The 17,616-nt window shown below is 39.8% G+C and overlaps 1 protein-coding gene across 1 annotated transcript in view; it reads left to right on the forward strand.

The window, feature by feature from the left end:
- Positions 1 to 17,616, forward strand: part of PBLD (phenazine biosynthesis like protein domain containing) — a 35,172-nt gene that overhangs the window by 9,922 nt on the left and 7,634 nt on the right. Inside the window, exons 2-4 of the mRNA XM_008145447.3 lie at positions 7,416 to 7,544; positions 15,746 to 15,845; positions 16,374 to 16,472. Coding sequence (XP_008143669.2) covers positions 7,461 to 7,544; positions 15,746 to 15,845; positions 16,374 to 16,472 — 283 coding nt within the window. The 5' untranslated portion in view covers positions 7,416 to 7,460. The remainder of the gene's footprint in view (positions 1 to 7,415; positions 7,545 to 15,745; positions 15,846 to 16,373; positions 16,473 to 17,616) is intronic.

Raw genomic sequence — 17,616 nt, forward strand, 5'->3', positions numbered from 1 at the left:
TGGAGATTAAACCCTTATCGGTGATGACATTGGCAAATATGTTCTCCCATGTAGTGGACTTTCTTGTTGTTTTGTTGATGGTTTCTTTTGCTGTGCAAAAGCTTTTTATTTTGATGTAGTGCCATTTGTTTATTTTCTCTTTAGTTTCCATTGCCCTAGGAGCTGTATCGGTGAAGATATTGCTTTGGCATATATCTGAGATTTTGCTGCCTGTGGATTCCTCTAGTATTTTTATGGTTTCTCGTCTTAACATTTAAGACCTTTATCCATTTTGAGTTTATTTTTGTGTATGGTGTAAGTTGGTGGTCTAGTTTCATTTTTTTGCATGTATCTGTCCAATTTTCCCAACACCATTTATTGAAGAGGCTGTCTTGACTCCATTGTATGTTCATGCCTTCTTTGTTGAATATTAATTGAGCATAGTGGTTTGGGTTGATTTCTGGGTTCTCTATTCTATTCCATAGATCTATATGTCTGTTCTTGTGCCAGTACCAGGCTGTTTTGAGAACAGTGGCTTTGTAATACAGCTTGATATCTGGTATTGAGATCCCACCTACTTTGTTCTTCTTTCTCAGGATTGCTGCAGCTAATTGGGGTCTTTTTTTATTTCAGATGAATTTTTGGAAAGTTTGTTTTAGGTCTGTGAAATATGCCTTTGGTATTTTAATGGGGAATGCATTGAATCTATAGATTGCTTTGGGTAGTATGGACATTTTGATGATGTTGATTCCACCAATCCATGAACACGGTATGTTCTTCCATCTGTTTATGTCTTCCTCTGTCTCTTTTTTTCAGTGTCCTGTAGTTTTCCGAGTATAGTTCTTTTACCTCCTTAGTTAAGTTTATTCCTAGGTAACTAATAATTTTTTGATGGAGTCTTTAGGGTTTTTCTATGTACAGTATCATGTCATCTGTGAATAAGGACAGTTTTACTTCTTCTTTTCCAATTTGGATGCCTTTTATTTCTTCTTCTTATCTGATCGCATTGGCTAGTACTTCCAGTACTATGTCTAACAGGAGTAGTGAGAGTGGGCATCCCTGTCTTGTTCCTGTTCTTAGGGGAAATGGTTTTAGTTTTTGCCCATTGTGTATGGTGTTGGCTGTGGGTTTGTCATATATGTCTTTTATTATGTTGAGTAATTTATTTTTTCAATCCTCACTCAAGGATATGTTTTTCATTGGTTCTAGAGAGGGAAGAAGGGGGAGAGAGAGAAAGAGAGAGAGAGAGAGAGAGAGAGAGAGAGAGAGAGAGAGAGAGAGAATATCAATGTGAGAGAGATGAGTTACCTCCCGTATGAGTCCTGACCTGGATGAACCTGCAACCTAGGTATGTGCCCTGACCAGGGATAGAATCCACAACCTTGGGGTATCAGGATGACACTCTAACCAACTGAGCTAACTGGTCAGAGCTTAAATTATTTGGGTCATTTGAAAAACACCTATCTGATAGCTGCACCTCAGGTCCAGCCATTCGGTTGACCACAATGCCAGAATTTGCACACACCTGCTTATCGGGTAAAGAAAGGCATATTGCTTAAACTTTACCTGCCTCAAATTTTCCCTCAGCAATTTGGGGGGAGGTTAAGGCTGTCTTTTTCTTATAGAAATAAAATAGAATTTTAAGGTGAGAGAAAAAGACATGTTCAGAAATAACTTCTAAAACAAAACAAAACAAAAAAAAGAAGACAAAAGAAGAAAGTTCTAGAATTAGATCCTTGGGGTCGAGGGTTGTGGCTCTTTCATGAGCCTCTCCTCTCCCTGGGTGCCTAGCATTGGATCCTGACACCGAGTAGCTGTTGAACTGACCTTTGGATTTCTGACCTCACAATGATGAAGACCAAATCATGAACACTGGCTCCAGCTGGTCTTGATAGCTCACCTCCACCCTGCTATCCACTGCCTCTCCTCTATTTCCACATCCCCAATTGCTTGCTTCACCATTTACCTATGCACTCTACCTAAAATGCCTCTTCCCACCTACCGGAACTGCGGAATAATTACTGTGTGGTGTTGGACCCACTCAAATGTCACCTCATCTCTGGAGCTCCCTCTGACAGTCTCCTGGATAGAGTTATTGCTCTCATTGGGGCTCTGAAGCATTTTATCTATATTTTTTCTTTCATATTATAATTTTTACATTAGTCTCCATACTGGCTAAGAATTCCTTGACAGAGAGCTAGTGACTTATGCATCATTTTATCCCCAAAGTCTAGCATGCACCGAACATTTAGAAAACACACAGTAATTAAAAAAATTAGAGATTTATTCTTTCTTGTTGTTGTTAATCCTTACCCAAGGATATTTTTTCATTGATTTTTTTAGGGAGAGTGGGAGAGAGAGGGAAAGACAGAGAGAAATATCATTGTGAGAGAAACACGTTGATTGGTTGCCTCCTGCACAAGCCCTGACTAGGGCCCGGGCCGGGGGAGAAGCCTGCAACCAAGGTACAAGTCCTTGACTGGAATCGAACCTGGGACCCTTTGGTTTGCAGGTCGACACTCTGTCCACTGAACCAAATCAGCTAGGGCTGAGTTTTTGTTTCAATGATGGCCAAAAAATTATTTTAAAACTTAAGTCAAAATTTGTTATGCAATGATAGTTCACAATTTCATGTAACTAGGATTTTGGTTCCTCAAGTGAGAGTTTCTCAAATTCTAGTCCTTGATATATTCTAATGCAGGGGTCCTCAAACTTTTTAAACAGGGGGCCAGTTCACTGTCCCTTAGACCATTGGAGGGCCGGACTATAGTTTAAAAAAAACTATGAACAAATTCCTATGCACACTGCACATATCTTATTTTGAAGTAAAAAACAAAACGGCAAAAACATCCACATGTGGCCCGCGGGCCGTAGTTTGAGGATGCTTGTTAATGGTTAAGAACATGGGCCCTGGAGTTAAGAGTATTTGGGTTCAAATGCAGGCATTACCTAAATGGGAGATCTTGAGCAAGTTCCTTAAATTTTCTGAGCCTCCATTTACTCATCTGTAAGATGGAGATTATAATAGTATTGATCCCATCGGGGTGCTCTGAGGATTAAATGCTCTTAGAATCCTGTCTAGCACATACGTGTTCAATAAATATTAACTATTATTCTTGGAAATTTGTGCAGCAGTTAGAATTGTGTTGGGCTGCAAGTAATACAATATTGGACTATATTAGTTTCCTGTTGCTATTATAACAAATTACCACAAACTTCATGGCTAACAACAATATAAACTTATTATTTTACAGTTCTGGAGGTCAGAAGTCCAAAATAGGTCTCACTGAGATAAAATTAAGGTGTTGCCATGAACTGAACTGTTCCCCTATCCCGCCCCACCCCCCATTAATTTGTTAAAGCTATAAACTCTCATATGATGGGATTTGGAGAAGGGGGTTTTGGAAAGTAATTATTTTAGATGAGGTCATAAGCCTGGGGCCCTCATGATGAGATTAACCGTCTTATAAAAGGAGGCACCAGAGAGCTTGTGCCCCTTCTCTCTCTGCCATGTGAGGACAAAGAAAGAAGGTGGCTATCTATAAGCCAGGAAGAGTCCTCACCAGGAATCAAATTTGTTGGCACCTTGATTTTAGATTTCTCAGCCTCAAAATTGTGAAAAAATAAATTTCTGTTGTTTAAAGCACTTAGTCTATAGTACTTTGTTATGGCATTCTGAAATGACTAGTCCAGATTTATTCCTTCTAGATGCTCTAGGGCAGAGGTCAGCAAACTCCTTAGTCAACAGAGCCAAATATCAACAGTACAATGATTGAAATTTCTTTTGAGAGCCAAATTTTTTAAACTTAAACTATATAGGTAGGTACTTTGTTATTAGCTTAATTAGGGTACTCCTAAGCTGGCCTTTGCTAAAAACTCAAGGGGCCAAAGAGCCGCATGTGGCTCGCGAGCCACAGTTTGCCGACCACTGCTCTAGGGGAGAATTTGTTTTCTTCCCTTTTCCAATTTCTAAAGACCACCTATATTCCTTAGCTTGTGGTTCCTTCCTTTGTCTTCAAGCCAGCAACATAGCATGTTCAAATCTCTCTGACTGGGACCTTTCTGCCTCCCTCTTCCACTTTTAAAGACACCTGAGAGAATGGATCTACCTGGATAATCCAGAATAATCTTATTTTAAGGTCAGGTGGTTAGCAACCTTAATCCTATCTGCAACCTTAATTCCCCCATGTAACATTGCATGTTCAAAAGTTCTTGGAATTAGGATGTGGACATCTTTGGGAGCCATTATTTTGGCTACCACACAGACTAACAATAGTTTTTACCTTAAGGACATTAGTTATTTACTTGAGAAATTTGGAACTGGGAGCTTCTATATTTATTTAGCAGGTTAACTATATTGTCAAGAACTCATGCTCTTTCTTTCTTAGTCAGCTTTGGCCATGTCTAACTGCAAGAGAATCTGGAAGAGTGAGCATCTGAGAAAGGAGAATGAGATTATCCTGATGGCTTAGACAATCTATGATTTATTGGTGGGGCCTGGCACATTGCTTCCCCAAACAAAATTAGAGTTCTTTTAGGAAAAGAACTCTAAGTGTGTATGTGTGTGTGTGTGTGTGTGTGTGTGTGTGTATGTGTGTGTGTGAGGGGGCATAGAAGAGAGGGGGGTAGCTATTAAACAAGCAAATGACATTAGCTGTTAGTGTCTCTGAGAACTTTTTCCCCTTTAAAGAAATGTTTTCATTTGAGAGGCTATGCAATACAGGGTGGGGCAAAAGTAGCTTTACAGTTGTTTGTATGGAAAATAATACAATAATTAATAAATAATAATACAATAATAAATTCTGTGTTTTGTGTACTCACAACTGTAAGCCTACTTTTGTCCCACCCTATATTTCAAGATAAAGTACTTACTTGTAAAATTTTATTCTTCTGTATTGAATTAGATTAAAAAAACTTCGAAAGACTATTTAACACAGGGGTGGGGAAACTTTTTTGTGACAAGGGCCATTTGGATATTAACATCATTTGTGGGCCTTACAAAATTATCAACTTAAAAATTAACCTGCTACACCCTAACCGGTTTGGCTCAGAGGATAGAGCGTCGGCCTGCGGACTGAAGGGTCCCAGGTTCGATTCCGTTCAGGGCCCTTGGTTGCGTGCACATCCCCAGTAGGAGGTGTGCAGGAGGCAGCTGATCAATGTTTCTCTCTCATTGTTGTTTCTGGCTCTCTATCCCTCTCCCTTCCTCTCTGTAAAATAATCAATAAAATATATTTTAAAAAATTAGCCTGCTATATATGGCCAAACATTTAATTAACTCACCCCTAATGCCTTGGCAGGGCCAGACCAAATGGTACTGTGGGCCTTATCCAGATGTTCCCCATCCCTAATTTAAACAAACATTATTTTTAAAACTTTCACACAAAATTTATGATCATTATAGAAAAGTTAAGGCTCTGGTTGGGTAGCTCAGTTGGTCAGAGCATTGTCCCGATACACCAAGGTTGTGGGTTCAATCCCTGGCCAGGGCACAAATAAGAATCAACCAATGAATGCATAAATACGTGGAATAATAAATTGATGTTTCTCTCTCTCTCTCTCTCTTCTCTCTCTCTCTCTCTCAATCAATAAAAAAAATTTAAAAAATTAGACAGTCTTTTCAATGTATATTTTCTCATCTAGTTGAACACATAGGTAGCTGATGGCTGAGACCAATGAGGTTGAAGTTCAATGAGGCAAAAAATGTGTCACTTTTGGCACACCTAAGATTTTTGTAATAGTGTCAAGTCTATTAAATTTATGAAAACTATGCTTCATTATCAGAACTCCAATTATTCCTATTGTCTATTCAAATTTTCTAAAATAATAAGAACAATCTATAATAAAATGTCCAAGTAATTGCATAAAGAAATTACAATGTACTGTCAATAATGGTGATGCTACTGAAATGAAAGTGTTGGCTGGCAGATGATACCATCTTGAGAAACCCTAAGTATTTGTCAATCAATGTATGAAAGTCCAGTTTTGATGTACGCACAGCATATTATTTACTAACCTAATTAATTCAAAAAATATTTATTGTGTGCCTGGTACTGTTTTAGAAACCAGGATTATAGCAGTAATGAAAAACAAGAAGAGGTTCTGACTTTATGCTCTTAATAGCCTAGTTAGAATAATCCAAGAAATACAAATGAAAACTCAAGGTGTTTTTTATCTATTAAATTAGCAACACTGGGACACTCTTATATAGGGTCTAAAATGGCACAGCCTTTCTGAAGATGAATTTAAATGTCTGTGTAAGTTAAGATGTCTACACACGTTGACCCCCCCCACCCCCAAGGATTTCATTCTTAGGAACTATTATAACTTGAGAAATATTTATGCTATGTACTATCAAGAGGGTAAAAATTCTGATTAAATGCAACGTCTAAAATATTAGTAATGTTATTGCTTGGGGTCAAAAAGTACAAACTTATTAAAGTTAACAAAGGGGGTCAGTTTGTTGTCAGTTTGATTCAAATAAACTCTTTTGGGAAATCCTCAAAAAATAAAAATACAGAAATAGAAATACCTGTGGGTCTGGGAGCGGCCGAGGGGGCTGGGGCCTGGTGTGGGCAGCCAGCAGGGCTTCCCGGCTGTTTATGTTCTCCTTGAAAACAAGAAATTCGTGTCAGATGGGTCATTTTCTTTTAGATGTAAGCAAAGCACCCTCTAATTTGCTGAATCTTCAAAAAGTACTATAACTTTGGGAGGGAGGAATCCCTCCAGTACTATGACAAAGTCCATGTTTCTAGTAAAGCAAAGGAAACACCCCGAATAGTAATAGAGTTTATCTCTAGGCAGTGGAAGTACAGGAGATTCTTTTCTCCCCCCTCTGTTTTCCTGTATTTGACAGATTTGAAGTAAAAATAAAGTATTATTCTTTTAATGAAAAGCTTTAACTAATCTGTATCATGAGCTCACAGAAGTCTCCATCTGCAGATTTAATAAAATAACACAAAATTGATTAAAGCATGAGGCTTCTTTGATAATATTAAGTCCAAAAGTAAAAAGAAATGTTGTTGCATGGTTACGGGTCACTTCAATTTGCTAAGTTTTTTGTAATGAGCATATTTTTATAATTAGAAAAAAATACATTATTTTAAAAGGGTAGTAACATTCATTGGGTGACTATAAGCACATATGTGCCCCTTGGATGTTTCTTCACTTCATCAAAAACATAGCCTAAGCTAGTTTTGGCTACTTTAAGAAAGAATATGATGACGTTATTACACATATGTACAGTATGAAATGTTAATACAAAATTTGAAAAGAAAATATTCTATTCATTTTAGAGGCTTAAAAAATTAGGGATCACATATCTTTAAATGTAGGTGTGTTAGAATAATTGCTTGACTTTGTATCTGGGAACTGTGTGTTGCTTCTGTACACCAAGTGAAACATTAACTTTCTGATTTTTTTTTTTCAACAACAAGATTACCAGCGATTGTGAGAGCTTGCAGAGACAGCGTGCAAGGAAAATGAAGCTCCCTATTTTCATAGCAGATGCATTCACAGCGAAAGCATTTCGTGGAAATCCTGCTGCTGTTTGTCTCCTAGAAAATGTAAGTATTAGTTTGGAAATGCAGTGCTTGGAATTCTAGGTTCCCTGAAAGCTAAAGATGTCTTAAAAAAAAAATCAGGCCTAACTGTTTACTGCTGTGTTTTTTTTGTCAAATGATAGCAGCAACGTTCATGTCTGCAAATGGATTTAGGTGAGAAAGCTTACACCTACATGTTTAATTCTAGAGAAATGAGGATTCGTGTAGGGAAGGACTAGAGCTCCCTTTTAGCCCTCAGGTTTTCATTTAGTTAGCACCAAATGTGGAGGAGAATAAAATTAGATGGGTTTTATGTGACTAGACATGGCTGATATTACATTTAGCATGAAAGATCCAAACTGCATATTTTAAATCTTACCCATAGTCCATGTAATTATAGATTTTTTTTCAGGATGAAGAAATGAGATGTTTTGCAAGAAGTAGAAAGATGGAAGGAATTAGTTTACTGAAAGTCTCATTTTAAAAATTGCTATTTGATTAGGATAAGGATTAACAGGTTAATTAAATATCCCCTGACCTTAAGTGCTTTGTGTTGGTCCCTGGTTATTATTAGGAAGCAAGCCAAGATACCCTGCCATGCAGAGCAGTTAGTGCCAGAGTATGTATACGTGAGAATTACTTCAGAAACCCAGTAAGCAATTCATGATCTTAAGTTACTAAGTTGGGCAAAGTGAGTGCTGGGGCATTCGTGTGCAGTGAATCCCAACTGGCCTGCACATCGGAATCACAGAGGAGCTTTAAAATTTCTGTGCTCAGGCCTCATCCCAAACCAGTGACAGAGTCTCTGGGGTGCGACCCAGGCTGCCCTGTTTGCTCATCTCCGTGTGTGAGTCCAGTGTGCAGTCAAGGCGGAGAGAGGCCCGGGTTTCCCTGAGATAGGTGAAGACTGTTGAGTCCTTGGTGTGCTGATTTTCTTTCCCAAGCGGAGCAGCCAAATGGTGATCAAGAGTTCAAGAGTCCCCCACTCACTTTAACAATGCATTCATTATGCAACCTTGCAGTTGGCACTGGCCAACCACACAGTGCTGAAAGTAATAGAGTTAACAGGCTTTATCAAGTAACACGATAGTTTGCGAGGTTTAGCAAGAGAATAATTAACAACCAGATTCTAAGTCATGAACTTTCTTTAGAAATAACCTGGCAGCCCAGCTGGTGTGGCTCAGTGGTTGAGCATTGACCTATGAACCAGGAGGTCGTGGTTTGATTCCCAGTCAGGGCACATGCCTCTGTTGCAGGCTCACTCCCCAATGGGGGGCATGCAGGAGGTAGCTGATTGATGATTCTCATCATTGATGTTTCTCTCTCTCTCTCCCTCTTCCTTCCTCTCTGAAATCAACAAAAATATATTTAAAAAAGAAAAAGAAACAATCTTCAAATACAACTCCACCTTGAGGAATTGTGAAATTGACTAAAGCTGCTTGTCAAGAATCTCAGTATATTTGCCCAAGTTTCCATATGTAACATCCTTGAAGAGTTTTGAAAATATTTTTAAGTGATTTATATACTCAGTTTTCACTAGATGACAAGGATCAGCATTGTTCCTCATTCTTTTATCTCCAGTGTACTCATTAAGCAACAGGGTTAAGGATCTCTCTCTCTCTACCCACCTACCTAACTCTTTCTCTCTATCTACCTCCCCACTAAAATATATTTTACAAGTTATTTATGTATTTGGAAAAACTAGGAAATAAAAATTCAACAAAGAACTTAACATAATTCAAAGCAAAATGCTTCAGTGCAAATGGAAGAAAGAAAAAGATGAGGAAGCCCACGACAGGATACTCTCTTGTCTCCCATTTCACTTCTGGGCCTTGGACCTGGGAGAGTAGGCTAATTTGATGGCCTGTCAGAGACAACGGAATAGATATCTGAAGACCAGTTTGCTAGCTTTTCTATTTTGTGGACATGAGAATCCTGTTCTCCTGGATGCTAACTTAACACTTTCCCCAATTCATAATCAATACAAATTATAAAGAAAGTGTAAGCTATGCTTTCTGCCCTCGGATCCCTTATCCATGGCTGGAGACAGAGATCACCTGAAACACAAGTGAACTCAGGAAAATACCAGCGACAAATAGGGCTAAACCTGATAATGCTGACCACAGTTCAGGAGTTTAGCATGTCATTGACATATTCAACATCTGCCAGGAGCCAGGCTCTGGGCTAGGGCTGGGAGGTACAAAGTCTGTCTGCCCCCGAGGTGCTCAAAGTCTAATGTAAGCCTGATCACTATTCAGAGGCTAAAGGACCAGAAGGTGCCAGGTGCCAAGGGAACTCGGAGGACAATGCTGGCTTTTATGGAGGAGGACATGCTTCAGATTTTAAGTGCAGACACCCTTCTTTTGTTTTGTTTAAAATTGTTTAAAATTTGACCACGATGAGACTAACCATAGGAAAACTTGGTGGACAGTCTAAAGACTAAGTAATTGCTTTTTGAATACTTGATAACAGACGGCTGGGAGGAAATGGAGTCCCGAGAGCTTTTACAATTTCCTGAAGTTTTGTTTTGTTTTCCTTTAAGGACAAGTCCATTTTTAATGTTCTCACGCGAGGAACTTGTCACACTGTACATTAGGTCAAAAAACAAAAGAACAAATTAAGGGATAAATGGGAACATTTTTGAGTAAAATATTTAAAATCTTAAAAAATTGTGTGACAATCAGTTTGGCAATAAAGACCATATAGACACATGGAAAAATGTATCGAAACAATATTTAAAAAATGAAATAGATACATTATGGTGACAGCTGAGTAAAAAACTACAAAACTCATGACCAACTACTGGATAGGTCACAGAACTGTGATGGTGCTCAGGGGCGATATTTTTGTTTATGTTTCTGTAAACCAGCCTTCATAGTTAGTGAAAATAACAGATCGACAGGGTAAGGTATCCCATATTTATTCTTCTTCATATTCTAACAAAGCCTCTGATATATATACATATATATATAGTGTGTGTGTGTGTGTGTGTGTGTGTGTGTGTGTGTAGCATGTAGCACAAGGTTTCTTAACTGCAGCGCTACTGACATTTTGGACTGGGTAGTTCTTTGATGTATGAGACTGTCATGTACATTGTAAAATGTTTACTAATATCCTGTCCTCTACCCACTAGATGACAGTAGTCCCCCCTTTTCCCTCAATCATGGCAATCAAAAATTGCCCCAGCTGTTTTTTCCCCCCTCTCTTTCTCTCCATTCCTCTCTAAAAAAAAAATAAAATAAAAAATCCAGCATATAAGCCTAACCAATGGACACAGACAACAGGGGAGTGAGGGCATGAGTAGGGGTTGAGGGGTAAAGGGAGGATAAGGACACATATGTAATACCTTAATCAATAAAGAAATTTTTAAAAAATCCAAAAAACCCTGGCTGGTGTGGCTCAGTTGGTTGGAGTGTCCTCCCGTGCACCAAAAAGTGGTGGGTTCGATTTCTGTTCAGGCTACAAACCCAGGTTTCAGATTTGATTCCCGGTCAGGGCATATTTGGGAGGTGACTGATGGATGTTTATCTCTCTCTCTAAAAAAATAAAATCAATAAAAAAGAAAAAAAAAATGGCCCTGAGGTTGAGATTCATTGCTTTGAGGGTACCTTTTTTTAAAAAAAAGTTTATATGAGTTTTTCTGTTAAAATTATTCATAGAAAACCTGTGTTGTGTGCCCAATATATACATTTATTCCAATTCAGCTGGCATTTACTGGTTGTTTAGTCATTATTCTTTTCAACACCAGTAATCATTGCCAGTGATAGCAAGGAGGATTGGTTTCACACTTAAAAAAAAAATGTTGTTGTTTTTAAAATTGATTTCAGAGAGGAAGGGAAAGGGAGAGAGAAAGAAACGTCAATGATGAGAGAGAATCATCGATCAGCTGCCTCCTGCATGCCCCCCACTGGGATTGAGTCCGAAACCTGGGCATGTGCCCTGACCAGGAATTGAACTGTGACCTCCTGGTTCATGGGTCAACACTCAACCACTGAGCAACACCGGCTGGGCTGGATTCACACTTTTAAGGAGGAATGCTTAGCTTTAGTTCCTGAACTACTTGTTGTTCCAGTTTTCCTTATTAAATTGAGAGAACACCCCAGACCCCTTTACAGCTTAGTGAGTTATGCATTTAAGGAAAAAAAAAAACAGGTGTACAACAAAACCCAGGCTTTAACTCATGTCAGGAGGCTTACCACAGGCCGTTTCCAAACTCTGTGCCCTTCCTTAGAGAGAGGCTCACAGGGTGTGACCACGCCCGTCAGAGGCTCCTGGGGTTTCTAGGGAGTTTCAACCTCATATCTATTTTTATGTCCAGAAGAGACACTGAGGAGTGCAGAGAAGATTCTTCTAGGGCACTGAAGGGTTTTCCTTCGCCCAGTGATTGAGGGAAGAGCAATGCAAAGGAGGAGATGTGAATGTAGGAATTTCTGCTTTCCAGGTATCCTCACTGGCTTCCAGAACATAACCCTTAGCTTTGGGAACAGTGACTTCAGACACATTCAGCCCAATACTGAGCTAAGTGCTTTTCATATGTTATCTCATGTCATCCTCACAACCACTCTATGAGCAGGTCTTATTATTACCATCCCCATGTTACAGATGCGGACGCAGAGGCAAAGGAAGGGTAAGTACTTTGCCAGAGGTCACACACTCCTCAGTGGCTGACTTTAGGACCCAACCCCACAACTGCCTGTCTGCGGGGCCTGTGCCTTTAACTGCTGTGCTCACTACCATCACTCTTGTAATTCACTCAATACCTGTCTTCCTCATCAGATTGCACATTCTATACCATCTTAGATCCATTATGACTTGTTTCAGCACACCCGGCCTAGCACATGGGAGGCACTACATAAATACCTGTTGAGTGAAAGTAAAAATATAATCAATTAAATTATGGCAAAAATCTCTGAAGAGTTCTGGTTAACCAACTGTCATTGGTCTCACGTTCCCCTTGGTGGGGCAGGGTAGGGGGTATGGGAAGTGAGAATGAGCTTTGGGTTCAATTTGGAGCTGGAGAGACAAGGCATCCGTAGAACCACCAAGATGGCCTACAGCTTGAGTACTGCATTGTGTGGACATAACTTCACAATAAGAAGTCCCAATGCCTCAGAAGGAATCTCTCATTTCTTCCTGGGTGATTTAGAACCTTCTACATCCAACTGTTTTTCCTTTGCTGGAATCCATCTGCAGCAGAGGGACAAATAAAGACTGAGAGCAAGTTATATGTAGGCTGTCATATTTCTGAACTGCCACAAGATGGGAGTATTTTAAAACTTTACTCATTTTCTGATTATTAATTTTTTTGTGGGCCTAATGATGATGGAACCTCAGTGTCCCAATGCAGTACACTGGGACTCAAAAAATAAATAAAAATAAAAAATCATGGTTGTTTTGCTGTTGGAAATTTGTCTCATGTGACATTGCCAAAGGGAAATGGCTATTAAAGCAAGAGAATTAAAAGTTGTTGGTTTGTAATTACCATGTGCTGCATTTGAAAATAAGGTTGTAGTGTAAAATGGAAAAAATATTTGAACAAAAATTCAATATTTTAAATGAGTGTTTCTAAAGTTTCTAAAGTTCTTTTGTTTCTAAAGTTCTCAAAGTTGAACCAGTATGAGCCTTCTCATGATTCACCATCATCTTGACCTTTGGTTCCACAGTAGAAATTCAGCTGCATATGGTGCATATTGAGGGCTGCTATTACCAAATTTTCTACATTATTTCTGTCCCTCAGGCAAATAACAGGTGTCCTGGCACAGAAATTAGTTACAGAAGTTCAAATTGCATTTGATGTCATATGGTAGAGAGGATTAAAGTAAAGCATGTATTCTAGCTGATGTGCAAAACAGCCCATTTTTGCAAGGAAATTTACTGCCAAAAGATGGTGAGCTTGGCTACAATGTGGGATGCTTTAATGCTTTCAGAGGGTCTGGGAAGCAATAGTTTACAAAGGAAGGATAAGGATAGGGAGAGTGTGACCAGATCAGAGAGAGGAAGGACAGGCAGGCACCACAGGTCCTGCAGCCCAGGAGGCAAACCCAGGACACCAGCGCCGGCTTTCCTTTGTCTCCCTGCCATTCACCGTGGAGCCCTGTGATTGCAGGTTCTGCACTAGGGAATTAAATGGCTTCCAGTTCCTCTCCGGTGTTGTGTGCACAGGCATGTGAGCCACTTTCCACAGAGAACATTCTATAGGCCGTGGCAAGTGCTTGAATTCAATTCTTTCCCCACCAAATGACAAGAGAAAGTTTATTTAGAAAATGACAGGGCTAGTAGGAGTTAGCCGGCTCGGCTGCGTAGGCTCAGGGAAAAGAGACGGCGGCAAAAGAAGGGCCCTTTAGTCCACAGGTTGACTCTCTATCCACTGAGCCAAACCGGTCAGGGTCGTTATCAATTTCTTAAGTGATTTTTCTTCCTATAGGACTATAGAGCTTCTATAGATTTTTGGATATAGTGCTTCTTTAAATAAACCTCTTCCTAGGATTTTTATATCAGCTGATAGTTTAAAAACCATGACTGATTTTTCACAATAACTAGTTTCTCACATACTGTTTTATGCCTTATACGAGTGTACGGAAAGTGTTTCAAAATAATTTGAAACAACTGAAAAACAAAGTGTGCTTAACTTGCATAACTCAGATAAGTGAATTATGAACTTATGAACTTATTAGTATAAAGTAATAATTCTTATTTCTGGGTTTGGTCAAAGCATAAATTCATTTGTCTTTGGAATTCAAACTATAGCCAGTAAGAATTATGTTGATTAAAAATTTATTTTTTATTTTATTTTTAAATTTATTTTTATTTTCAAAAGGAAAACTCATATTTCTGACCCATTTTTTCTTAAAAGGAATGTGTGTGTTTGCAAATACATATGTGTATGCATGTGTCTTCACTAAAGTACTATTACTCCCATTTCAAAGGTGAGAAAACTGAGGCCCCATGAGAGCAAATGACTTGCCCACTTTTGCACTGCTCTGAGGGCTGATCCAGATATAAATCCAATTCTGTCTGTTTCCAAAGCCCACATTATTTATATATCATTTTTATTTTATTTATTCTTTTAATCTTCACCCAGCGATATTTTTCCATTGCTTTTTAGAGAGAGAGGAAGAGAGAGGGAAAGACAGAGAAATATTGATGTGAGAGAAACACATCGATTGGTTGCCTCCTGCACTTGCCCTGACCAGGCCCTGGGCTGGGGAGGAGTCTGCAACTGAGGTACATGCCATTGACCGGAATTGAACCCAGGACCCTTCAGTCCACAGGCCAACGCTCTATCCACTGAGCCAAACTGGCTAGGGCTATTTTTAACATTCTATTTTGAAAAATTAAAAACCTACTAAAAAGTTTCAAGAATGGTACAATGAACAATCACACAGTACCTTTCCTCTAGATTCATTGGTTGTTTTAATTTGCAGTGCCCACATTCTTAATCATTCTACCATTTATTAGGCATATCATGATCTTAGGATATTATACAACCCCTGTGTTTAATTTCTTAATCTGTAAGTGGGTAAAATGTCTATATTGAGGGTTTTAAAAATGAATATTAAGTGAATAATGTAAGTATCCTTTCAGCAAATGTTTATTGAGCCCCTCTCATCCTGGGATGAATACAGAGCACTGTTCTAAGCCAGGTCCGTGCCCTCTCAGAGCTCCCAGTCAGAGGTGGGGGGACCGACAGAAAAGGACACACTAGGGAGTTTCAGGTGGCCTAAGCACTGGGAGGAGGCAGTGCTTTTGGACAGAGCAGTCGGGAAGGCATCCTGCAGGAAGCGACCTCGGCCTGAAGCCTGACCCATGAAAGGGAGTGAACCGTGTATAAATGGGGGCAGAGCGGCCCAGCCTGTCTAATGTGTGTGCCTAACATCTTCACCCAACAAGAAAGGGAGACTGTGAAGTTCCCATTTGTGGAGATGGTTGTTAGAAGAGAGCACACGCGCTCAGATAGACTGTGTCATAATCTCCCAAAGGATAGGCCAGGCCAGTAGGTTTTTCAGAGTCTGTTCCAGCTTCGCACACACCTACAGACCTTCTTCATAAGGTGCCAGTCTTGATCAACCTGCCTGAATTCCTTGGCAATTACTTCCTGTTAAGCATGTGAGTTTTAACATTCATAAACGGTGTTATTAACTAATGGCAGTCGCTGTCCAAGGACTGAGCCAAGGAAGTCTGATTTGTGTTTCTAGAGTCTCAATAACCTTTTGTTTCTAATTTAGAAACTGGATGAAGACATGCATCAAAACATTGCAAGGGAAATGAACCTCTCAGAAACCGCCTTTATCCGAAAACTGCACCCGACTGACAGCTTCACACAAAGTCAGTAAGCTTTTTGGGTCTTCTTTGTTTTTTAAAATATTATTAAATTGATTGGGGTGACATTGGTCAACATGAACATACAGGCTTGAGGTGTGGGTTCCTATGTTACCGATCTGTATATTGCACCATGTGCCCACCACCCAAAGTCCAATCGTCTCCTGTCACCTTAAATAAGCATTCTAAAACACCGTTCTTGAATGGAGGGAGAAGCTGCTTTTCCAGTGGGAGGGTGATATTTAAGGGAAACGCCCATTTGCTATTTGCATGCAGACAGGAGAGCGAGGGGGAGATTCTGATTTGGTTCTCAGTTACTCTGGGGGTGTGGGGTTGGTTGATTTGAATGTTTCAGCCCCTGACCTAGCACCGAGGAGCCCTAGGATGTATGCTTAGAGTTCACTCCTTTCACAACATGTTTCAGCAATTAATTCACGCTGATGGAAAATTCAGAAAAGAATAAGAAAACGAAAAGTCTGCGACTCACTTGTACGGGACTGATCTTGTCTCTCTGTGGCTTATCTTTCCCTGAAGGTTCCTGCTTTGGATTAAGGTGGTTTACACCGGCGAGTGAGGTCCCTCTCTGTGGTCACGCTACCCTGGCTTCTGCAGCTGTGCTGTTTCACAAAATAAGTAATGTCATTTTAAAAAATGAACCGATCACTTAGCAAATAGCAATATTTTTTAAAATTCTCATACTCTTAGTGATGAACACTGGAATGGGACGTTGCAGAGTTTATTTCATGTAAAATATTATCCAGAATAAAAAACAGCAACCTTCAATAACCTTGGCCTTTCTGAGTATGTGCCAGGCATGTTGGAAAGCCACGGCGCTGTTCCCTGGAATGCCATTTATTGTAAATCTGGAGTCTTCGGTTTCTGTGGAGGGGCGCTTACAGGAAGAACAGGTGCCACACGTGATATCGGGGACCCAAAAGGCACACTTTGCCCTCAATATGTCCCTACTCGCACTGAAACAAGAGCTTCTTTACTCTGAATCTTATTTATTTGCTTATTTATTTTATATTTGTATTGATTTCAGAGAGGAAGGGAGAGGGAGAGAGAGAAACATCAATGATGAGATAGAATCATTGATTGGCTGCTTCCTGCACGCCCCCTACTGGGAATCGAGCCTGCAACCTGGGCATGTGCCCTTGGCCAGAATCGAACCTGTGATCCCTCAGTCCACAGGCCGACACTCTACCCACTGAGCCAAACTGGCTAGGGCTGCTCTGAATTTTAAAGATCCATGCACCCAACTATTTACATTACAACCACTGCTTGTGAGGATAGAGTGTAGCACCTCATCCTTAATCCTACCAATTTCCATCTAAGCTGCATATACAACAGGTAAAGGTGAGGGCTTTGTGGGAACGGGGCAGAAGAGAGATGCTTGGAAATGCCCTAAATCGGAGCAGGAGGCAGCTATGAACATGTTTAGACCACACACAGAAGTAAGCAGGATGATATGACAGGATAACTGTAAAAAGTGGGGAGTTAGAAAAAAAGAGGTTCTTTGGGGATAGGAAGGGAAGGGGTTACAGGCCAGGTTCCACCAGGGTGCAGTGCAGATTCCGGGACACATTTGCATGCTGGAGGAACTGCGGGCAATAATCTTGGGATCAATATTGATAAGGGGAGTAAAGAAAGGATTAAATAGAGGGAGAAGTTGAACTGCAAAGTGGTTTTACAGAAGTATTAGGGCGGGAAAAAAAATTATGTCCCAAGTCTCTGTTTTCACCAAAAATGTTATGCACATTGAAGTCAGATATGTGGC

This window comes from Eptesicus fuscus, chromosome 17, assembly GCF_027574615.1.
Source record: "Eptesicus fuscus isolate TK198812 chromosome 17, DD_ASM_mEF_20220401, whole genome shotgun sequence".
NCBI classification, from domain to species: Eukaryota; Metazoa; Chordata; class Mammalia; order Chiroptera; family Vespertilionidae; genus Eptesicus; species Eptesicus fuscus.